At 45.4% G+C, this 24,955-nt stretch overlaps 1 protein-coding gene across 1 annotated transcript in view; it reads left to right on the forward strand.

Moving 5' to 3' along the window:
• dnah9 (dynein axonemal heavy chain 9) overlaps positions 1–24,955 on the forward strand; it is a 148,784-nt gene that overhangs the window by 44,547 nt on the left and 79,282 nt on the right. The window contains exons 37-51 of the mRNA XM_022742269.1: positions 2,878–3,165; positions 5,668–5,878; positions 5,962–6,089; positions 6,624–6,732; positions 7,285–7,432; positions 7,916–8,090; positions 8,911–9,084; positions 10,046–10,253; positions 12,392–12,557; positions 13,292–13,394; positions 14,992–15,231; positions 20,521–20,682; positions 21,614–21,810; positions 23,785–23,947; positions 24,225–24,348. Of these exons, the coding sequence (XP_022597990.1) occupies positions 2,878–3,165; positions 5,668–5,878; positions 5,962–6,089; positions 6,624–6,732; positions 7,285–7,432; positions 7,916–8,090; positions 8,911–9,084; positions 10,046–10,253; positions 12,392–12,557; positions 13,292–13,394; positions 14,992–15,231; positions 20,521–20,682; positions 21,614–21,810; positions 23,785–23,947; positions 24,225–24,348 (2,596 nt within the window). The remainder of the gene's footprint in view (positions 1–2,877; positions 3,166–5,667; positions 5,879–5,961; positions 6,090–6,623; positions 6,733–7,284; positions 7,433–7,915; positions 8,091–8,910; positions 9,085–10,045; positions 10,254–12,391; positions 12,558–13,291; positions 13,395–14,991; positions 15,232–20,520; positions 20,683–21,613; positions 21,811–23,784; positions 23,948–24,224; positions 24,349–24,955) is intronic.

Consider the following 24,955-nt stretch of genomic DNA (forward strand, 5'->3'; position numbering starts at 1 on the left):
GGAGTGACTCAGAGGCGCCACACAGGAGCCGACTTTCTACCTCAACTGTCTGACTGAAGTGTTACATGCATATGAATAAGAAGCTGCAGGGAGTTTGGATGTTATTCCGTCTAAATTCGTCTTTAATCCTCTTCTAGTCCTCCGCTGTTTTACATGTCCTGCCATTATTTTAATGATTTAAAAATAATAGAAGCAATAAAATCACTCACAGTGGTGACTAATAGCAACAGTGGAGCTGGGTTTTATGAGCCCTCAGCTCTGGATGATTTCCCATGACCACAGGTCCATTTAAGTGTCATAGCTGTGTTTCTCTTTATGGCGGTTTTATGAAGCTCCAGTCCGTCAGACTTTTTTAAATTTCACCTTAATGACACTTTTTTTTTTATTTTTATTTTCAGCCGTTTTCCAGAGTTTCATTACACGTTTTCCAACATTAGCAACTGAGTGGTAATGAAATCAACTAATAATGAGCAGACTGCTTCTCTAAGCTGTATTCACAAGCTGAAACTGCAAATCAATGGAAAGTGCAGATTCAGGTTCTACTTTTCTCTAGTTACAACAACTGGTTCATAATTGTGGATTTAATGTTACGTAAGTTCTGCTGCATGTGCCTGTGCAGAGTGACTGTGCTGTTTTTAGACTCCAGCGCATGGTAACAGGGAAATATATCAGGAACTGCAGGGGAGCTGGAATAATGCTTTAATAAGTTTTGAGGCCTCCACATCCACGTGTACTACTGTGTGTGTGTGTGTGTGTGTGTGTGTGTGTGTGTGTGTGTGTGTGTGTGTGTGTGTGTGTGTGTGTGTGTGTGTGTGTGTGTGTGTGTGAGACTGTGCTTTGACCAGTTCAATATATCCTCTTTGACCCTTTGGAGAGACGGACAGACAGTAGCTATAATATCACACTGATTTCTGACTCGTCACATTAACCTGATCAGCCGCCCCGATCCGAGAAGAGTCCTGTGTTGGTGCCAATTTAATTTGTTTATTAAAGACATCATGACACAAACAGGAGGAGGGGGTGGGGGATCTCTCTTTATCTGATGTCTCCGTCTCCCTTCAGACATTTTCAAAATAAAAGAAAAGTCAAAAGTCCAGTATTTGTATTTTAAGTGTCGTGGAGTAAAAGTCAGAAGTTTCCAAGAAATAAAACTCAAGTAAAGTACAGATACTCAAAAAATATAGTTAAGTACAGTACTCAAGTAAATGTACTTAGTTACTGTCCACCCCGACTGATACTGATAACTAAGTGGAGTGAATCAGTGTCTTTTCCTGCCTTGGTTGAGAACATGTTCCACTGCTACTGACACAATAAAAGTTACAGTAAAGAACATAAAGTACATAAGCTGTAAAATCCCCACATGGATTCTACAGTAAGTCTCATGATGAATGTTGTAGGGATGTTATACAGGTCTTGAAATGACACAATGAGTGAACTACTGTAGTTTTTATATTTTATATTTCATGGTGGGTGGATGTGTTCTGAGTGTTCAGCTCTACTCTCCATTTTAATCCTCAGATAAAACACCTCTGGATAAAATGCACAGTCCCTGTAATGTCGCACTGATCCTCTGTGATAATGTTAGATGTGCAGTTGTGTGGCTCCGCTTGCTGTTGGTTCAGTAAACACAACCTCTGCAGCAGGAGGAGATTAAACACGAGCCTCTCCTCCAGCGTTACATCATCATGTTATTTCATCAACTTAACAAATAGAAAAAAATAACAAAACAGTAATAAGTAATTAAAAAGTAATTGTCAGGCCTTAATTGACTGTTAAGCAACTCATGAACTGGTATTAGGAATTGTCCAGAGCCGATAAATTCTCCGACTCAACAACCACGAGCTCCTCTGAGCAGCTGAGTCTGGATCTGAAAATGAAGCTCAGTGATGCTACGAAGCGGAGGAGGCTATAAAAAGATATCAAAGTGCTTCCAGCTTGAGATTTCCACTGTCTGAAATGTCAATAAGAAATGGCAGTTAAAGGGGGGAGCTGTGCAAGTCAAGACAAGATCTGCAAGACCAAGAAAACCCTCAGATAAAAGTGCAGCTCTGCTGGGCAGAGAGGGAAAGCAGAACCCCCGTGAGACTGTAAAGCAACATGACAATGATCCAAACCTCGAAATCCACCATGAACCATGTCGTGAACCTTCACAGTCCCCCTGACCTGAACGTCACTCAGATCTGTAGATCTTTAATGTGCTGTGCACAAGAACCGGAGAGACCTGCAGGAGAGAGGTGGAACGTTTCTGAAACCAAACTAGAAAGACTCTGATGTCGGCCACAAAAGACTGAAGTCAGTTTTTAGTCTCACACTTTAAGATTCTGTAACATCTGGCTGGGTGACTATCTGCAAGACTAGAGTCCTCTGAGCTTATATCCCATCATGCTCCTGGTGGAAATTTACAGGAAATTGTCTTTTATTCACATTATCATTATTACAACATTATCATTTATTTGGATCCCTGTTAGCTTCTGCTACCGCGGTCGCTAACCTTCCTGGGGTTCATATAAACTCATTCATACACAAACAAACAAACAAACAAACAAACTCAGGATCAGCTCAGTCTGCTGTTTCCTGTCTGAAGGCGACAGCGTTCACGTCATTGAACGTTACCGCCTTCATGAGCCAAGACTAAAAACGTTTCCAACGTTGGATTTTATTCCAACGTTGGAAACTTGTCTGTGACGGTGAAATTGCCTGAAAGGTCGTTCTGCATTAGCTGCTACAATAATAATTACTGGAGTTGATTAAATAAGCCACTGAAGCTGTTGTGAAATGACATTTTATAGATAAAGTTTTGTTCAGTGACGGTTCATGATGTTCGTGCCTCCTGTGTGTCGTCCTCCGCTCACTGTTGTCCCTCTGGCCTTCTTAAAGGACCACTACGACTGGGGCCTGCGAGCCATCAAGTCGGTGCTGGTGGTGGCCGGCTCCCTGAAGAGAGGAGACCCCGGCCGAGCGGAGGACCAGGTTCTGATGCGAGCGCTGAGAGACTTCAACATCCCCAAGATCGTGAGCGACGACATGCAGGTGTTCATGGGCCTGATCGGAGATCTGTTCCCCGCCCTGGACGTCCCCAGGAAGAGGGACTTGGACTTTGAGAAGCACGTGAAGGAGTCCGTCCTGGACCTGAAGTTACAGGCCGAGGACAATTTCATACTGAAGGTAGAGTACAGACGATTCGTCGACAGCCTGCCGGCGGTCTTCATGCTTGTCTGCTGCAGTTTATCAAATTCTGCTTTGATTACAACTCAAAGTGTTGCTCAGACAGAGATGAAGGTGTTGGGGGGGCGGTGGGGGGGTGGGGGGGGGGGGGGGGGGGGGGGGGGGGGGGGGGGTTTCATCTTTAACAAGTTGGACAGATTTTACAATTGTAGCACTCATTTAGATTTGTCTTAGTTCTTCCCTGCAGCTATTTACCTCATGTCATAATGTTCCACTGGGAAATACACATTAGTGTCAACGTCTGCAGGATCTGGATGAATTGGGCTTTGGGCAAATTTATTACATACATACACACACACACACACACACACACACACACACACACACATGAACACACACACATGCACACACACACATGCACAATAGAAGGCGATATATGTCAGAGACACATGAACGTAGGACCAGGGGAAATAAGTGCAATCTGCCTCAGGTCAAATAGACACGGGAACACCATAATAACACCCCATCAATGGAGGCTGGCGCTGCACCACGCCACTTAACCCTGACATCGTGAGAGACAGCCACGGAAATAAACAAAGAGGAGGAGAAACAGAGAGAGGGAGAGAGAGAGAGAGAGAGACAGAGAGAGAGACAGAAAAAGAGAGAGAGAGACAGAGAGAGAGACAGAGAGAGAGAGACAGACAGAGAGAGAGAGAGCACAGCGGAGCGGTCAATAACAACCATCCACCCCCAGAGCCTGAACTTTTACTGTCTTTGTTTGTGTGGCCAACCTTTTGATTTCAGACAACGAGAGGAGGGAGGAGGGGGAGGGGGGGCGAGGTGAGAGAGACCGCATACCTTTAAGCGTTAGCCTGTGCTAGCATTAGTCCTCCCCACGTCAGAGCAGTAATCAGCCAGGGCCTTTGAGAGCGTGAAGCCGCCTGCACTCCGGCTGAATGGATGGGGAGCAGGAGCCGCGAGGAGCCCGGTCGATGGCATTGATTGAGCTCCGCCATCTGTTGTATGTTTGAGTGGAAGTGGGGGGGGAATCTCTCTTTCTCCCTTTTTCTCTCTGTCACTCTCTGTTACTCGCCCGCCGCTGTTACCTCACAGACCTGGATCAACAGGAAGTCTCACGCCGACCAGTCAAAGAAAGTCTAGTGTGTGTGAGGAGCCGCAGTGAAAGTAGGGCAGACTGTTTAAAAACCATGTGAACAGGAAATACTGAGGGAACCTCCAACTGGAATGACTGAAGATCAGAAATAAGCATTTGGATTTTTTTGATTGGCACTAAATAGATTAAATAGATTTAGATTTAATTAGCAGAATGAGTAAAAGTCAAATAATGTGATTTTAGAACAAAACCACAGAAAAATGAAGGTTACAAGGTTTAAATTGTCAAAACTTTCCTGATACAGTAAAATATTGTTGAGATATATTAATGTATTTGTTTTTTTTCCTTAAAATGTTTTCCTTAAACTTAAAATATACATTTCTTTATTTTTAATGATTATCAACATTGTCTTCTTCACTGTGTGAATTACATAAAATTTTGGAGGGTCCAAAAGAATAAATGTATAAATACAAATAAATAGATAAAAAGAAAATAAATTTAAAAAAGTTATTAAATTATTTTATTTATTATTATTTATTTAATTGCTTTTTAAAAACATCTTTCAAAGCGCTTTAAGCCACATTCACTCATTCATGCTGCTTCGATTCATCAGGGGCAATTTGAGGCTCAGTGTCCTGCCCAAGGGCAATTCAGCATCCAGACTGGAGCAGTCGGGAATCAAACCATCGACCGTTAGTGGACGACCCACTGCACCTCCTGAACCAGCCGCCTCAAGAACTCAACGAAACAATGATTGAGAAAAAATAAAATAATAATGAGGCGGCCCACAGAGTGATGAAAGCCGACTTATGTACTGGTTGCTACACTTCCCATGATGCAACACAGAAGTGTCTCTTGTTAGACCCCTCCCTCAATCAAAATGTGATGACATGTAATAATAATAATAATAACTTTATTTATACAGCACTTTTCCTAGCAGAGTTTAGCGCCTCAGCGCAGCGGAAGTGAAGAATGGCGAGTAAAAAGAATAAAGACGTTTTTCAAACATTATGCAAAAGGATTCGACAAGAGGCGAAGAGAGGCAATAAAATATGTAAGAATAATTAGTATAATTAGGGATAAAACAATATAAATAAAACGCATTTCACTGATGAAGAAGAGAAACTTATCTTCCTGTGTGAAACGGGTGAAACGTCCCTTCAGTTGTCCCAACAGGATGATGAGGCTGCAGATATGTGAAGACCGCAGCCGTCAGTTGTTCTGTGAACACTCCACACCACCCTGTCGTCCTGCATCACGTTATATTCTCTATAAACCACGGCATTGAGCGCGAGACACAGTGGACTGAGTGCTGCTTCGTCATGTGGTGAAAGATTACCTGGACACCATGTGATCCTCTGACGCCTTTCCCTCCGTCCGTGTGTCAGGTGGTGCAGCTGGAGGAGCTGCTGGCCGTGCGCCACTCCGTGTTCGTGGTCGGGAACGCGGGCACCGGGAAGAGTCAGGTGATGAGGTCGCTCCAGAGGACCTATCAGAACATGAAGCGCAGACCCGTGTGGGCGGACCTGAACCCGAAGGCCGTGACCAACGACGAGCTCTTCGGAATCATCAACCCGGCGACGAGGGAGTGGAAAGACGGTGATGAGGGAGTCCTGCGGGGACAGCGTTTACCTGAACACCACCTGACCTGAGTAACCAACTCGCTGCCTCTCCTCCCACAGGCCTCTTCTCCAGTATCATGCGGGAACTCGCCAACGTCAGTCACAACGGGCCCAAGTGGATCGTTCTGGACGGAGACATTGACCCGATGTGGATCGAGTCCCTCAACACAGTCATGGACGACAACAAGGTGTGAAAGAGCTGAGACTGTGTGTGTGTGTGTGTGTCTGTGTGTGTGTGTGTGTGTGTGTAAAGTCTTTTATTCAGTATCAGAATGACATTTCCACTGTGGGCTGTAGCTCATCAGTGGATGTGAATGAGAGGAGGTTGACTCACAGTAGTAAACTACGTGTCCTCTGTGGAAGAGAGAGTAAATCACATGATGCTAATAACAGTGAAAAGAGTTGAGGACGGCAGGTGACATAATCCAGGTTTAGACTGTAGAAAGCACAAAGAGAACAGTCCTCTCAGTTACCTGCTGCTGCTGTTGTTCAGGTGCTGACTCTGGCCAGCAACGAGAGGATCCCTCTGAACCCNAGGTGTGAAAGAGCTGAGACTGTGTGTGTGTGTGTGTGTGTGTGTGTGTGTGTGTGTGTGTGTGTAAAGTCTTTTATTCAGTATCAGTGAAAAGAGCTGAGGACGGCAGGTGACATAATCCAGGTTTAGACTGTAGAAAGCACAAAGAGAACAGTCCTCTCAGTTACCTGCTGCTGCTGTTGTTCAGGTGCTGACTCTGGCCAGCAACGAGAGGATCCCTCTGAACCCGACCATGAGGCTGGTGTTCGAGATCAGCCACCTCCGCACCGCTACACCTGCCACTGTGTCCAGAGCAGGTAGTCCTCCTTTCCTCTTTCCTTTCCTCTTTCCTTTCCTCTTTCCTTTCCTCTTTCCTTTCCTCTTTCCTGTCCTCTTTCCCTTCCTTTCCTTTCCTTTCCTTTCCTTTCCTCCTGTGTTTGATTTACCTGTAAACTTCCTTTTGCAGCGAGGCTCGTACAACATATTATTTAGTCCCACACTTTAATTTAACAATGTTCAGGATTCATTGAGGATTAATGAGTCTGAACAAACTATAAAAACAAAATCAAACAAAGAAGTAAAGTCAATATTTCTTGTTATATGTATTTTACTGGTGCTTTTGCTGTGTGGTAATTAGAAATGTTAAAGAGGTGTGATGCATTTTGAATGGTGAATTTCACTTTAATTCTTAGTTTTAATTGTTTTTATTTAAGCAGTATAAACCTTCCTTAGTCTGTGCACAGAGGAAAGCTGCCATGTGTCGTCTGCTGCGTGCACTGTAGTAGGAACGTGGAGGTAACATAGATTAGGCCCAAAAACAAGTTTTCGTCCATGTGTCTGAGCTCCACCACGCATGTTCTTCCCTCCAGGCATCCTGTACATAAACCCGGCCGACCTCGGCTGGAACCCCCCGGTGTCCAGCTGGATCGACAGGAGGGAGGTCCAATCAGAGAGGGCCAACCTGACCATACTGTTCGACAAGTACCTCCCCTCCTGCCTGGATGCCGTCAGATCCAGGTGAAGCAGCTCGTCGGCGGCTCTGTGTCACGATCGGATGACGCAGGATGTCGGGGTGTGACATAACGCGGGGAGGGACCGTGCAAAAAAGTGGGCGGGTTGGACCGGAGCGAACAGGGACTGACTCAGAAGAATTGGATGCTGTTGTATTGTACAGGACCACTCGCCTCCTCCAACACCTCCATTAACACTGCTATTGGAGCAGACAACAAGAACAGGAAGCAGAGGAGGGAGACACAGAGGAGGAATATGTTATCCTCACTGAGAGGCTACACTTAATAATGATTTGTCATCCGCTTTCTTGGAAGCAAACACAATTACTAACACAATTACTGTGTTTTCTTTCTGTTAAAACATCTGCGATACAAAATGACATCGGGTGAAAACATAATTTAATCTTTTAGTTTTTCCTCTTTTTCTCACTGAAATGAGTCACACGCACGACGAGTCAGTGCTGATGTAATGTTGTCCGTCTCCGCTCAGGTTTAAGAAGATCATCCCCATCCCGGAGCAGAGTCTGGTCCAGATGCTGTGCTACTTGCTGGAGTGTCTGCTGACTCCAGAAAACACCCCGGCAGACTGCGCCAAGGAACTCTATGAGCTCTATTTTGTCTTTGCTGCGGTCTGGGCCTTTGGGGGAGCCATGTTCCAGGACCAGGTACTGTGTGGGCCTCTGGGCGTGTGAGGCGCTTACTAAGTGGTTGCATAAAGAGGGAAAAGAATGGCACGTAACTGAAAAAGATGAATGATTTTTTTTTTTTTTGCCCTCCCCATAACTTCTTCCTGAAAGAATTTCTTGCACTTGCATTATGGGTATTCCTTCGGTATTATTTAAGCCTCGATGACTCTTATGCAACTCAACTGTGTGTCTGTGTTTATGAAAAGTCATTTGAAAGTTATTCTCAGTTGAAGAAATGGCAGAGATCTCCATCTGAAAATGAAGTGGACTGCGTTCCCGCTCAGCGACACACAGACCGGCTGAATTTAAATCAGCAGCAGAGCCGTGGCGAGCAGTTGCTAAGCAATCCAGTTAGTGGCGTACAGTAAGCGCGTCCATCTAAGTTATGGGATAAAACTGCTCTCCCCTTGGTACAAATGTACTCCACTTTATTTTCCCATCACAAATGCATTTAAATGCTAAGTGGTTTTATTGACTGGAGAGTTGGTAGTGAATAGAGGAGACAGGTACCAAGGGGTGGGGAGGCAGAGAGGAAGGCGAGGAGCTGCCAGGCAGCAGGTGATGAGGCTACTTCACTGTCTGAATCAGACAGATGGATAGATGGGCCTGCCATCTCTCATTTTCTCCCCTTCAACTGCCGTGGCTGCATCTCTGCGTTACTGCCATTTATTTGTCCCCTGGTTTGTATTCACACCAGAGTAAATCAAACACACAGATCCATAGCTACTGTATGGAGGAGAAACAGCAGAGGGGGAAGTCATTTTTAGAGTATTGACCCTCTGTGTCTCTGTGTGAGCAGGTGGTCGACTACAGAGTGGAGTTCAGCAAGTGGTGGGTGGCTGAGTTCAAAACCATCAAGTTCCCATCGCAGGGCACTGTGTTTGATTACTACATCGACCCCGAGAGCAAGAAGTTCGAAGCCTGGTCCAAAATGGTGCCCAGGTTCGAGATGGACGCAGATACTCCGCTTCAGGTACGACGGCGAGGTTTCATCCACTGGATTTATTCTTGCTTTAATAATTAGTCATTTCACAGGAGTTAATAATCAACAACCAATTAACCAGTTAATATTTCTGTGTAAACAACTTGTTTCCAGCTGCTGCAACAAGCATCTGTATTCCACGATAAAGCTTTGATAAAAACGACACACTGACACAGTCAACAGTTAGCTGGAGCGTTTAGCAGCGTGAGACCCGGGTTCGTTCTCCATGACTCGGTGAAGAACAGCAGCAGAGTTTATGAGGATAATGTTTATTAACTTTCCAGAAGTGTGACTCCAAATGAATGCTAAATGCTAAATGCTAGATGGTATACTGTTCTTCTGTATCTAGTTTATAGTCTGCTAACATTTCAGCCATACCAACTTTATATGAATGTAATATGCAGATTTTTTTTCTCAAGTGAATGCATTACGCTTTTATGCATTAAGCATATTATTTCAGCTTTAAGTCAGAGTTTATAAAGCCAGACCCCCAAAATCAATATTATTGACAGCGTATCTGTATGACAAGGAGTAACAGTAAATTACAGTAGATAGATGCCAAAGATTTGGTTGAGGTCATTGGTTTGTTCAGGGGGCGGAGTTTATTTAAATTTTTTTTTTTACTCTAAAATGTTTCATTCAGTCTTTATCACAATTCTTTAATAATTTAATGTTTGTTTTTCTTTGCTCGTATTGTCAGATACAGTGTTCAACATCTGTATTGACTTTATCATCATTTGTCAAAAGCAAAATGTTTCCTGGTTCCAGCTTCAGAAATGTGACGATGCTGCTTTTCTGCTTTATTTCATTGTAAAATATATTTTATTTTATATTTTTGTGTCGAGCATTTTCACCACGTTTTCACATTTTATGGACAAAATATTAATTATTTAATAGAAATGATAATGTGTGCGTGTGTGTGCGTGCGTGTGTGTGTGTTTCCCATGCACAGGCGTGTCTGGTCCACACGACGGAGACCATTCGAGTCCGTTACTTCGTGGACCGCCTCCTGGAGCGCCGTCGACCCGTCATGTTGGTTGGGAACGCCGGGACCGGGAAGTCTGTCCTGGTCGGGGACAAACTGGGATCGTTGGACGCAGAGAAATACATGATTAAAAACGTCCCCTTCAACTATTACACCACGTCTGCTATGCTCCAAGGTAGAAACCATGTGACAGGATTTATATGACTGCTGTAAAATATAATAGCCTCTGATTGGTTGATGATCTTGCTGCATATGTATGGCGCTTTGCAGACATGCTGTTCCTCACCTGTCCACCAGATGTCCTCAGACAGTTCTCTATACCTGCCTGCTCACCTGTTCCTGATTCCCTGTCAGCTTCCCACTGTTTATACAAACCCAGTTTCACTCACTCTCGCTGAAATCTTTAATGTTGCTTTCTACCTGATGCTGGTCCTTGTTACCTGACAGGTGCTCTGTAGCTGTACATCACCAGTACTGAGCTCTGAACTGAGAATCTGGACTTGCTAGCCAACCAGCTTGCCATTCAGTCCAGCGTTGGGCCTGCTAGCCCTCAGCATGCTTCCAAGTCAGCTAGCTTTGCATCTGCTAGCCACCAGTTTGGTTTGCCGGCCAGCTAGCATGTCGCAGCATGCTTCCAACTTGGCTAGCATCCAGTTGGCTAGCTCCTGGCCTGCTTCCAAGGCTAGTGTCATGCCTGCTAGCCCCTGGCCCGCTTCACAGACAGGCAGCTGTCTGCCTGCTACTGCCTCTGAGCTGGCTGTCTCCCTGCCAGATCCTGCGCCTGAAAGCCCCAGTAGTCTCTCATTCAGTCTCACCTCAGACTTTCTGTGGGAATCCTCGTGTTGGAGCTCCGGGACTAAATCATGTTCGTCGTGTCACCAGCCGTCTCAGCTGCTCAGGGTCACGCTAGATCCTTAGTCAGCCATCCCATCAACGTGCTGGATCTTGAGTCTGCAGTCCTGCTGTTCTGTTGTCCTCCTGCCCCAGACTGTTTGTCATGCTGATCACCTTTACTTTCATTAAGTCTCCTCACTGAATCTGTCTGCCCTCGTCCTGCCCCGTGTCCCATAATATAAGTGTCATTGCTGTAAATCGAGGGTTGAGCTCATCCTTGTTTTTAAGGCCATTTTCCTTTTGCTCTTTCTTGGATGTAGCTAGAAACCTAGGAAGACGACGTCTCTTATTTGTTGACTGTTCGCTCGGCAGAATCTAATGTTAATGTTGAAGATGTGGGTGGTGAGTCAGAGGTAAGGAGCCTGTGTCTCTGTGAAACCCTCCGAGACAAACTTGAGATCTTGGACTATTAAACAAAAACATGACTTGACTCCACAGCAGTTTAAAAACTGGATGATTTTCAGTTTTGCTGTTGATTTCTTGGCTGTAGGAAACATGCAGAGCAGGTTGCCGGTTCGATCCCCGGCTCCTCCGAACACAGGTTGCATCATCAAATACAATACGTGATAATGGACTTGGTGGAGTCTATTATTTTCTATAATAGCACATCATTAGCTGTTAGCTGTTAGCTGTTAGCAGTTAGCAGTTAGCTGGCCTTAAAAGGTAAAACCTTTTTCCAAAATACAAACATAAAAGGCAAAGAAAAGTTAAAAACTAAACCTTTTGTGAAGCAGAATTAATTTTTTTCTGTTTCTTATATAATTTTATAATTTCAGCTGGAAAATTACATTATTTTAAGACTTTAAACAGAAAAGGCCATTTAAGACCATCACATGCTTTTTCAACATCAACAGCTATCACTGAATTATGCCAAAACATGTTCTTGTATTTGTATTTAATTGTCTATTTTTAATGAACCCTGTTTGATTCATATGCATCAGATCTGATAAAAACCTTCGCCAGTCGTTTGTTTATATGTTTAGTTAATACTTTATTATCACAATTAATTAAACTTATAGGTCTAAAGTCTGAAGGAGATTATTTACATTTACCCAGAAACTATAGTTTGATACATAGAGATAAGAAGGAATCAGTTATTTCAGATGCATCTTGTGATTTGAATGAATAAGGAGACAAAACAACAAAATGTTTGGTAAAATTCAACAGAAAATCCGTCCATACCAGATGTTTTTTTCCTGTTTCCTAAACATCAAACATGTCACGACCCCTTAGATCCATATTGTGACCCTTTGGGGGGTCCTGACCCCCAGGTTGGGACCACTGGCTCATGTCCTCTACCAGTTAAAACACCGATCCTTGCCACATTACCTAAACTACTCCTGATATTGTGAATGAGATAACACCGTTCTCAGTTCACATTCTTCTCCTAATCTCTGCCGCTTCCTTCCTCTCCTGCAGCGGTGCTGGAAAAACCCCTGGAGAAGAAAGCGGGGCGAAACTACGGACCTCCGGGCAGCAGAAGACTCGTCTACTTCATAGACGACATGAATATGCCTGAGGTGGATGCATACGGCACGGTGCAGCCTCACACACTCATACGCCAACATGTGGACTACCACCACTGGTACGGCTCTGACATTAGCATGCAGCTGTGCAGTTTACACACAGTATGTGTATGTATGAGCCAACGTTTGCTGTTTGAAAGAGGAACATTATGCCTGGACTGTAAAATACCACAGCAGCCGTGGAACTGTTCCTCACCGTAATTGCTTAAACGATGGCCAGTCAGACAATTTTCTCCATGTATTAACATAGAAGATGATTCAGATAATGGAGCGCCCGCAGCTGACAGGTGAAGCACCCTCATAATTCACACAAACAGCCTTTCTGCTGAAAACTCCCTCCTTTCAGTATCCAGACAGATTCCCGCCTCACTATCAATATGCTGCAACTTTTATGAGAGTCAAAAGTCAAATGTGAGAGCAGGGCTGTGTGATTCCCCTTAAAAGGATTTTGTTGCTCGTCTCTCTGACACACTGAGGCCATTCTGAACATGGTTCCACTGCGTCAGACACAGGCCGACTGGCTTAGACACGGTCAGCCCATTAGAGATATGCTGGGAGGATTTCAGGTATGAAATTGAGAGGAGGGAGGATGCTACTGAGCCACGCCAGCTTAAGTAGGAGCTGAGGCATCCATATCAGCAGAGGTGTGTGTGTGTGTGTGTGTGTGTGTGTGTGTGTGTGTGTGTGTGTGTGTGTGTGTGTGTGTGTGTGTGTGTGTGAGAGAGAGAGAGAGAGCTTGTGTGCATGCAAGGCTGTTAAATAATGATTTCTTCATGTGTCTGTGTACTCTCAGGTACGACCGTAATAAACTGCTTTTGAAGGAAATACACAACGTTCAATATGTGTCCTGCATGAACCCCACAGCCGGCAGCTTCACCATCAATCCACGGCTGCAGGTACACACACACAAACACACACACACACACACACGCACACACACACACACACACACACACCATGTCTTCACAGCACATCGTGTTCCATTGGTTATGCAACACACTGCTGAGGTTACATGTGCACTAATTCCTCTTGCACATGTTATCATAGAAAGTCTTTATATTTGCCTCCTCTTATTAAATTTGGGGACATTATGTGCTTTTCTTTTCCCATTTGTTTATTCATTTGTAATTTTTTTCCGACCGACACATTGTTTGTTTTGTTCTGCGTGAGCGTTTGTTTGTTCATTCATCAGGGCGTTCATGCAGAGACCGGTTGATTAGATTTTGACTAAACTTTAAGAAAAAGGCTTCGACATAATTCACCATTTAGGAAATTACATTGGTTTTCCTGAGGGCGTTTATTTCCTTATTCATTTGTTTGTTTGTGCAACATCTCAGACTGAACTGTGAGGTATCGAAACTTCTGAGGGTGAAGAAAAACCCTGGTCAAATCATCCCAACCCCAACCAGGGTGTGAGGGCCTCTCATGTCAATGTTCCTTAATCTGCCAGTTCAGTTTATGATTAAAGCCTCGTTATGTGACGCTCTTTTTAAAGGATAAGCGTGACATTAACTTACATTTTTCTGATTGTCTGCAAATCACATTAGAAGGCCTAAACGTTTCCTCCATGTCTGAGGCTCACAACTCCACCTGTGCATTGCTAAGATCTAAATCTTTAAAAATGCATCACAAATGCATCAGCTTCATATTTTTAAAAGGCTCAGTAACGTCGGTATTATTTATTGGGGACTATTTTCAGTCGCCCAGCTCATTGTAATAGTTTTCAGACGACAGTGGAGCTCAGTGGTAATACTTGTTAGTTAGTTAGTTAGATATAAAAAAGAAAAAGAAACACACAGCAACTGAGGACAAACTGGTCTCCAGCGTCAAGGTCACACAGTTTGCATGCACAACCTTACTGCTGGCTGCGCTGCTGGGAGAGGATGGTCATTATTAGCCTGACCATAAGAGGTCACGCAAAGGTCACAGGTCTGAGCTGTTTGAACAAACAAGCTCTGCAGTTGTTGTTGACATCAGGCGGAGTGTGGGGCATGTTGGAGAGTCACGTGTTGATCTTCATTAGAGAGGGAAGCCACACAGCTGGTCCACCATTTCAGCGAATCCCATTTGATTGAAGAGATTTATGTTTGTAAAAGGGGAACCAAAAGAAAAAAAAGATATATATAAAAACCATAACTTTGTCTTTAATCACTAAAGTTAAAGACGTTTACGTTCAATAAAATACCAGTCACACTGTGGCGACAGGAGAGACCAGGAAGAGACTTATAACTGAGATACTGAAGGTCCAACTTTAACTGAACTGCCAGAACCACTTTTCCAAAGGACAGTCGTAATTACTGGTGGAACTTAAAGAGCGTCGTCATATTTGAATTTAAAAGGCAGATGTGACTGAGTGACAGTCCCCGTCCACTTACTGCTGCAAACACCCACAGGGTGACCTTTGCTTTTAGTCTAGAAGACGACGGGCTGCATCATTAGCGAGGAGCAGCACATTTACCGCCGCCGTGTCCTGTGCTCTGTCTGCATCCACAGCGGCACTTCTCTGTGTTCGCCCTGTCGTTCCCCGGAGCCGAGGCCCTGAGCACCATCTACACCTCCATCCTGTCTCGGCACCTGAGAGGGGAGGGCTTCGCCGCGGCCCTGCAGAAGAGCTGCCCCACCCTGGTCCAGCTGGCCCTGGCCCTGCACCAGCGCATCTCCTCCGCCTTCCTCCCCACCGCGGTCAAGTTCCACTACATCTTCAACCTGAGAGACCTCTCCAACATCTTCCAGGTAACACACACGGCAAATGTATAAGTTTATAAGTCTGAGATTCAGATTTTCACTGCGTCATCTCAGAAGTTACGTGGTAGAAGTTGTGTGCTTCTTCACATCTCTCCCTTTTCAGTCTCAAACAAGGAGTTGGATATTTCGCTCTCGTTCTCTCTCTCTCTCTCTCTCTGTTTCTGTGGCTCTGCCTCCCATGTGGAAAGAGCCAGGCTTCTGTCACTAATTTCTCATCTAAATGATTATTGATTTAAGAGCCGGGGTCTGAAAGCTAGAAATAAGTCTGAAATAAGTGTAACAGAAAATAGAATGGATTTGCACTTCCATGGGTGTTAGTGATGATTTAATGTATTTAAATGAATATAATATCAGAGCAGGAAGGCTGTCAAGGGAGAAGCTTTTGGGGCAATATTTCTGTCAGAATCCTCCACGGTTTCATGGAGGGCAGGCGCTCTCATTTAACATACTCGGCTGTATAATTAATGCTTTAAGCCACTCAGCTATAGGAACTTCATTTTTCATCATTCCACCCAGGAGTCAGCTCTGGGCTCGTGCTATACTGTGACTGTGCTGTATGTACAGAATGCACAATGCTGCTCTCTATACACCGACATACACTCAATATTTTACATATTAACAGTGGATGAAAGGACAACACTTGAAGCTAAAGGGGTAGTTAGAGCTAAATGCTAACGTCATCATGCGAACAGTCTCCTGGTGCAGATGTTTAGCAGGTAAAAAATCTTTTACCACTTAGTTTAGCCTGTTAGCATGCTAACATCTGCTGCTGAGCACTTAACACAAATTAGAGCTGATACTTTCTATTTGGTCATTAAACTGAAGTATTGGACAAATTAAAACTTGATGACCTGATGATGGCGCTAAAGGAAACGTTCAATCTTCTTCCTTGTCATAACCTTGTACCTATATTACCCACAATGCAGCTTGATTTGCTGAGAGTTTGGTCAGAGATTCTCCTTTTTAACTCCACATCCCAGGACTTCTTTCAGTCTTCAGCGCCGACTGATGCCGACTCACCTGAGGACACAGGAGACTGACCCTCTGATCCACATTTCATGGCGATCCATCCAGTTGTTGAGATGTAAAATGAACGTTTCCAGTGAAAGGGTTAGGCCAACAGTTACCAGATTGAACGGTAGAAATGTTTTTGTACAGACAGTAAAAGTCCCCAGATGACGAACAGTGATGACTCTGTTTAAACAGAGAACTTGAGAAAGAAGTTCACACCCTGTCTGCTTTCACGCCCGAGGCGCCACGCCTGGAAAGTCACCGTGTTGTGTTGGAAGTGATTCTCTGTTTCTGAAAGTTTTCTGCCATTGGAAAGAAAGAAGAGCCTCCGACAAGCACTTTGTTTTAAACAAGCTGAGGCATTCCTAGTATGACTGCTGGATTTTAGCCATTATAATGAGCTGCTTTGTACCAGGTTTAAGCCTTCTGCACTTTGAGATTAAGCATAATTACCATCCCTGAGCGCAAGCCCTGATGACCCCAAGACTTTCCTTTCACAACTTTGATCACACATAACACTGCCTTCAAGCAGCGGGGAGTTTAGCCACGCCATAACACTTTGAGGCCGGTGTTTGAAGAGGCCATTCCGCACAGCGTGACTGGACGTCCAATAACCGCGGAGAGGAAACAATGTCAAAGCTCTCTTCGCTGCTCCTCTCTCCACCCGGAGAGAGATCGTAGAGAAAGCTACGCAGTTGACTCCTGGAGCTCGTTTGAAGCTTTTTTTCTCTGCAAACTTCTTCGGCTCCTGGCTCTCACACCTTAGGAGTGGCGGGAGGGAGGTGAGCAGCCTCGCAGCTCTCAGCTCTGCCTCAGCTGTAATTCCCCCACCATTACATCTGTGCTTTTGAGCCTTCAGAAGTGGGAAAGTATTCGGCGTGACAGTACAAACGCTTCCTCTAATTTCGAGCACGAGGCCTAAATAGCTGTCACTCAGTGTTTTTCTGGCCTGACGTCTCAGATGTTTACCTCAGCGGAAATAATTGGCCGACTTTTTGTGATTCACTTTGTTTTTTTTGTTTTTTGTCTTTAAAACTTTGCAGCTCGGAGATGCAGCCAAAGGTAACTGGTTCATTATGATCAAGTCTAATGAGGCTGAGAGACGAACTCAGGGACTGTGTGACTCTTTAAAGGTGTTTTTAAATGCGACAAACGAAGCAGGTCCAGACAGCGCTGAAGGTTGCATCTTTATGAGAGTATTGAGATTATTAATTTTTTTGTAATTCAACATCACACAGAACAAAGACATAAACAGGTGAGGTAACATTAATAAAAATGATCATCATAATAATCACAAAACAATAAAACCAAGACAGAGAAAAAAAATTACATAAATAAATATATAACTCTATATATACACAGGGTAACCGTTGGCGTCACCTATCGTAATGCCATCACTCATGTCTCACCATAACTTTGGCATAAGAGGAATAATAAAAGGAAACAAAAAACTCAAAATCCAAAATGAAGGTGAACAGGAGCAACAGTGGAGAACATCAGGAATACAGCAGGATGTCAACAGACAGGCTGAGACTAAATACACACAAGGGGTGATTGAACACATCGGGGCGGGGCAGACCATCACAGACACACATGGGAATCCCCTTCAAAATAAAACAGGAAATATAATCAAAAGCCAAAAACAAAACAAAGTAGTGAACCAGGACAGATCTGTGATCCACATGAGTCAGTCTCTCTTCTGGTATTAGGCCCTTGTTGTTGTTGTTGTTGTTGTGGTGTTGTTGTTGTGTTGTTTGCCCCAGGTTAGTGTTGTTGTGTTGAACAGAAAGTTCCTCATCGTCCCGCCCTGTGTTTGTTAAGTCAGATGCGCCCTGAGTGATGTACAGTGGTCAAATCCAACACTAACAGGGCAAGACAAACAGTTTGGCATCAAACCCGGAGCGTTGTCAAAGAGCTCTGTTCGCCAGCGCTCGTTCTCTGCCACGACCAGCGGGCATATCCGTGGGCCTGTCTTCCCCACGTCAGCCTAAATGAGCTCGAAGCTGGGGAGGCGAGGGAGGAGATTTGGGGGGGTGGGGGGGGGGTGGGGGGAAAGGGGAGGACGGAGACAAGGCAAAAGGAAAGAAAGAGAGTACACAAGAGACTCTGAAGCCGAACAGTACTGACTGTACAATATGTCTGTATGATGTTCCGCAGATAGTCAGCTGGGTGCTTCTTTTTTTTTAGGGGGGGGGGGGGGCATTGTTTGGGGCTCGGAGCAGCTGTCAGGCTATGAGGAAAGTGCGCCCGCAGCAGACTGGCTGACAGACAGACAGACAGATACATGCCGACACCCAGAACTCTCTAATCCCTCTCCTCCGAGCTGAACAAAGCGTCGAAAGATCAGGGACAGAGCGCTGGAGATCTTCTGCCAAAGTCGGCTGGAGAGAAGGAAAACAAAGTCCCCGTCCCTCCCCCATCTCAGTTTGTTAGGACTGTGCTGTTAGTTCGATCCGTACTAAGCCGCAAGTATGACTGTTGCGTGGAGTCGCCATATGGTGTTTTGTTTTGCTCAGGCGCACTCTTACACAAAAAAACTGCAGAGTGTCGTGATTGACACCATTAAGCGGTGAAATGGAGTAGAAGAAGACAGATCTATTAAGAGTCAAAGGATTAGATCATTCACACATACTTGGGGGAAAACATCTTGATGTTTTGTAGATCTAGAGAAGCGGCAGTAATTCTGGCTCAGTTTGAATCTTCAGCACACACACACACACACACACACAGCACACCTCCCATCTGCACCATTACACAGTGGATTTAACAGCCAATTGTCACATTCACTGGGCTCAGATATGAAGGCAGATCAGATTCAGCTGGCTTTACCCCCGGAGATGATTCTGTTGATTAGAATAAGTTCTGGGGCTGGAAACACACAACATCTGCTTGCCTCAGCCTCCTGGGTGACAGTGCACGGAGGGGAACAAACAGCGCCTGGGCGCCAGTCCGTTCCCTTCCTCATCCTATACGGCACCTGTTCTGCGAGGAGCCCAGAATGCGCCGCCCGGGCCTGTGGGGAAGCCACCACGTCACACACGGCTCCTCCAGAGACACATTAATCATCAATCATCGATCGTCCCCCAAACACTCGGCTGCTCGTTCTCTTCATTTTCTTGTTTTTTTTTAAATGGAGGACGACGAAAAGTAGCAGGAAAACACAAATCTATATTCAGCCGTCCCTCTGTGGATGTCAGTGTTGGTCACCACGTTGGTCTTGACCCAGATATCTTCACATCCACTGGATGGATTGCCATGAAGTGGAGATATACATGAATTATAAAGAAGCTGGTTATTCCCTGATTTTTTATTTATTTATTTTTTTTAATGCAGCTCCTGCAGCACGTCAAATATCTCCACATCTGCCGTATGACTCAACTCAGAGGCTGCAGCTGAAGGTCGACTAGGCCGTCCCATTTCAAAGGCTGTTTCAAAAGCAACGAAGGATCCGAGAGGCGGTCCGACCTTTCCCAAGATTCACTGCGCGTCGGTAAAGAAAATAATATGGCAGCAAACGACTCGGACAGAGAGCCCGGCTGCAGCTCCGTCAAACGGCTCACGGTGCAGCTGTTATACGACCAAAAGAAGTTGCATGTTGTTAAGGTTGCTAGGCGATGCAACGGTAAGGGCGGACACAGCTGGTGGCACAAAGTGGAAATCCTCCGTAGGCCACACTGTCTCGTTTGTCTCGTTTGGGTTCGGCCTCCGCGGCCTACGACGACGGCTACAAATTGGGACACAGCTGCTTTCAGACGCTGATGAGTCATCACTTTACCTGATCATCAAAAGTCGTTACACAACAGTCATTTTCACATCTATGAAGTGCAATGCGTCAGTCGTGTATACGTCCCGCACGCTGCTTTTTGTTCATGTCGGTGTGAATTTTTCAGGCACTTCACAGGCAGGAAATGTATAACATGAAAAGGCGGTGGGTTCAGACGTGGTTTTACTCTTTGTTTGAGTATAAAGACTCTTTGGAAGCATCACAGGGAGACGCAGACTCATTCCTCCATTCTTCATAATTCATTTCTTCTGTCCAGCACCTGCCCACAGAACTTATCGCTGCATGCAGCAGTACTTCCAGTACGTGGCGCTGAGATGAAAGAACAGCGCTGCCGTTATTTCCTCAGTTTCTCTGACACACCTAGTAACAGCTTGTCCACTCAATATCCATTGATTTACTCACAGTGACTGTGCTGTGTTCCCCTCCTTGTTGTAGTGTAAATGTGCCAAATGAAACTCTAAGCCCCCCCCCCCTCTGCCCAGGGCATTCTCTTCTGTACCGGCGAGTGTCTGAAAGCCCCCCCGGACCTGCTGAAAATCTACCTGCACGAGTGCAACCGGGTCTACAGAGACAAGCTGGTGGAGGAGCAGGACTTCCAGGCCTTTGATAAGCTGCAGGCGGACACAGTGAAAAAGTTCTATGAGGTGAGAGTTTTTACAAAGTTCAGCGGAGGAAGACGAGAACGGGAGGGGGGGAGGGAGGGAGGGAGGGAGGGAGGAGGGAGGGAGGGGAGGCGGGGGAAATCATTAGGCTGCCTGCTCCGTGTCTGGATCTGGACATCAGTTGGCCAACACAGCGAGGAGAAAAGGAGAGGGAGGACGAGGGAATGTTTTGGGGGGGTTGGGGGGGGGGTGATGGGACGGAGGGGTTGGAGAGAATATTAATCAGGGCGGTGTGGGGGTCTGGCTGTCAGGGTCTGCACTGTCAGCCCAGCAAATTGGAAAACATTTTAATGGTTTTCTGTCCACTGTTCCCCTCACTACCCTCGCTGGCTCCATCGCACTGCACACTAGTCATGGCACAATGAAGAACCTGACAAGTGTATGTGTACACACACCCACAGAGGGGGGGGGGGGTAATCCAACCCACTCCATGATATATTATTCAGAGCTGGCACCTTCTGTAAACTTATGACAATTTGCCCCTGTGCCACGGAGCAATATGCAGCATGTTTTCTTGCTATTTTTACATGCAAACACGAACGTCTTCAGAGACCGCCGCTCAGTGAGAAAGTGCTTTCAAGTGCTACTATGAAAATGAAGACTGCGCCGGCACATGATATATATATATATATATATATATATATATTTGTACCAAAAAGTCATTCATCACACCTACTGCGGCTTTACACCAGCGGAGGTTTGCAGAGGGAGCAGACATCCCTCGGAGACACACACGAAATCTCTCCAGTGAAATATTCGTGGGCCCAACAGTTGCCAGGGTGAAAATGAACTAGGTCACCCTCTGCGCAGCTGTGATATTCAGCTGTGTCCCTGTCCAGACTGTTTAAGCTTAACACTAATGTTATGCTGATGTGTGTGTGTGTGTGTGTGTGTGTGTGTGTCCCTCCCTGAGGACATGGAGGAGACTCTGGAGCAGACCAGGGAGATGAACCTGTACTGCCACTTCGCCCGTGGGCTTGGGGAGGCCAGGTACATGGCTGCAGAGTCCTGGAGCAGCCTCAACAGAATCCTGCTGGAGGTGCTGGACAGCTACAATGAGGTCAACGCCACCCTAAACCTGGTGCTGTTCGAGGACGCCATGGCTCACATGTGAGTGGAAGTTTTGGGACCCCGGGGACTGTGTGTGTGTGTGGAGAGAGAGAGAGCACAGAAAGAGTGTGTTTGACGGTTCGCTTATTCTCTGTCAAGGAAATCAACGGGCTTCACTGGTATTTTAGGATTAACAGTTCCATTTTACAGACTGTCAGAGGCAGAGACGGGAAAATCTGTTCAACATCACGACAGCCGCACACAGTGACGGAGCAGAGAAATGTGGTGCTCCTCTTGTTGTTGAACCGACCGACGTCCTGTTCTGTTAGAAAGTCTGGTCATATTCTGTGTTTCTCTAACTGCGGCCGCGACGACACCCACAGGCTTCTGAAGAGCGGTTTTCAAGCTGCTTCGCCGTCGCTATCTTGGCGGTGCCTGACTCCGCCCCTAACTCCCAGTTAATCCAAACAAATGGGCAAGTGCGGAGGAGGTTTAATAACTGTGGCAAGCACACGCCTGGGTGTCTTGCTCGAAGGCTAATTCATCTGCGGATAATTCGCTTGTCAACTAGCTAAGCTAACGAGCCAGGTATGGCGAGCATAGACAATGACACCTGCTGATTAGTGCTATCACATAAATAAAATAATACTAGAATTTCACCCTCCTCAAAAAGCAGCAGCACAGACTTCCTCCTGTTCTGTTATTAATGTCAATCAACCGCACAACAAGACAAATTATCTGTTTGATATTTACATCTTCTGAAAGAGGCCACACCCCCAATCCTCCATAACTGTAGTCCTTAATAAAATGTAAACAGGTGAGTTATATAAACAGGTGTCATGAAGGAGGAAATTAGCTCTAGAGACCAAAACAGTTTCTGTACCAGGCTGTAAACATGTTGATTTCTGCTGTAAAGGTTTAACATGGGAGTCTATGGGGACTGACTCACTGTTGGAGCCAGACTCTAGTGGCCATTAGAGGAACTGCAGCTTCATGTTTCAGCCCCAGAGGTTGATGGTTGATACAGACCCAAACCAAGCCTGATAGATCTTATTCTGACATGTTTCCTCATCACCATCAACACACACACACACACACACCAGCACCAAACATACTTGAAACCACCACCGACAACGGTCCCCAACATACACGCCATCTGCTCCTGCGTAAGTGATGTTTGCTAAAAACTACCGTGTCCAGCTGTTTCAGGAAATGACTGAAAATGAAAGAATCCTTGTGACCAAACTGAAAGCTCTTCAGTTGGAAGCGATGGTCTCGGCGCTGGAGGGTCGGAAGCTTTTCATAGGATTCGGTGATAATGATAAAAACACAGAATAAATCCAGCTTTATTCCCTCAGTGATGTGAACAGCAGCTAAAATGCGGCAGCTTTAATAAAATCAAAGAAAACTTGCAGCGTTGAACCGGAAGGAAGCGGTTTCCTGAGCAAAGGAAGGCGACAGGTGAAGGCAGATAATGTTCAGGTGTCTGATTTCCTAAAGATCAACTTGAAAACAGCTGAAAATGTTTTATTGTTTTTCTGTGTTATTACCCACAAATCCAACTTGTTGTTGAAAAGGTCAGTCCTTTTATCTGTTTTGTGAAGTGTAATCGTGGAGAAGAACGGTCTGACAAGCAGCACGTAGGTTCTTGTCATTTACCGGGTAAGACGTCTAATAAATGTCATTGTTTATTTCTTCTGGCAGCAGCTTCAAACGAAGCCACAGAGATAAAACTAAAATCAGTTTATCTGTTTAAAGTGAAGAGACGAGAGCAGGATTCATCTGGTTTTAATGAAGATTCTCAGGAGCACAGTACGACTGAGTCTAATGTTTAATCCATTTCATTGTGCTGCATCTTAATGAGGCTGGTGGTGGAAGCAGAGAGACACACAAACTACCTGTGTTTGTTTGTTTATGACTCAGATTGTCTTCATCCATCTCGCCTCCTTCTGCCTTTTATCTTTTATCTCACCCTTTCCACTCATTCCTCCCTCACCCCCCCCTCCCTCTGACTGTCTGCACCCCCACATGTAGCTGCCGCGTAAACCGAATCCTGGAGTCTCCACGGGGCAACGCTCTGCTGGTCGGAGTGGGCGGCAGCGGCAAGCAGAGTCTGACCCGACTGGCTGCCTTCATCTCCAACCTGGAGGTTTTCCAGATTACCTTGAGAAAAGGCTACGGCATCACGGACCTCAAGGTTTCAAAAAACATCCACCTCAACGAGTCACTTAGTCTCATCTTAGCTCTTTAAAAGTTTATTACATGCAGCTCTGGCACCAGGTGAGGTCTAAATTTAAACATGGAGATACAGACATAATCCCACAGTAGGTAAACACAGCTCTGCTAATCCGCAGCATCCTCACAGTCACTCAGGTCTCCGGCATGTATCCCTGCAAAATAACAAGGCCTCTCACAACCCAATCTCATTATGTGTGTCACTCTCCCACTTCTCCCTCTCTCTCCCTGTCACCCAGAGTGACCTGGCGTCCCTGTACATCAAAGCCGGCGTGAAGAATATTGGCACCGTGCTCCTAATGACTGATGCCCAAGTGGCGGATGAGAAGTTCCTCGTTCTGGTCAACGATCTGTTGGCATCGGGTAACAGCAGGCTCCGCTAATTACTGCGTGTCATGTTTTGTGAGGAGAGAAATGCTTTTGCTTCGCCCCATGCAACAAATCACTGTGGTGCCATTTCTGCAGCATCACTCATCGGCTGCAGCTCGTCGCTGTGAGGAATGGCGAGCGAGCCTCAGATTCACACGCACATTTATACTCCACGTTTAAAGGGAGCAACATTAAGCGTTACTCGCTGGATGCCAGTGTTAGCAGAGCAGTCGTTTGTAGCTGCAGCACCGGGAGAGATGATCAATGTCGACAGGTGTTAAAACTAGTTGAAGTTGCTCGGTTCAGGGGTTTTACTAACTCAGTCAGGAGCTTAGTTTAGACAGATCATGCTGTGTAGCTGACAGTCCTCCTCACTCATTATTACACTACATGCTACTGTTTCACTGTGTTATATCATGTTATAGATAAAGTACTCTGGTGGTTTTAATCACAGAAACAAGGAGCTAACACACCGTGCTTCTTCTTCTTCTTCTTCTTCTTGGCTCATTCTCACCTGACAGAACGAGCCACAGCTGAACAGCTTCGCTAGTTTGTCGACTTCTGCTGCAGAGAAAAAGTGAACAACACAACCGTCCTTGAG

The sequence above is a fragment of the Seriola dumerili genome, unplaced genomic scaffold (assembly GCF_002260705.1).
Source record: "Seriola dumerili isolate Sdu_G_001 unplaced genomic scaffold, Sdu_1.0 BDQW01000068.1, whole genome shotgun sequence".
Lineage (NCBI taxonomy): Eukaryota > Metazoa > Chordata > Actinopteri > Carangiformes > Carangidae > Seriola > Seriola dumerili.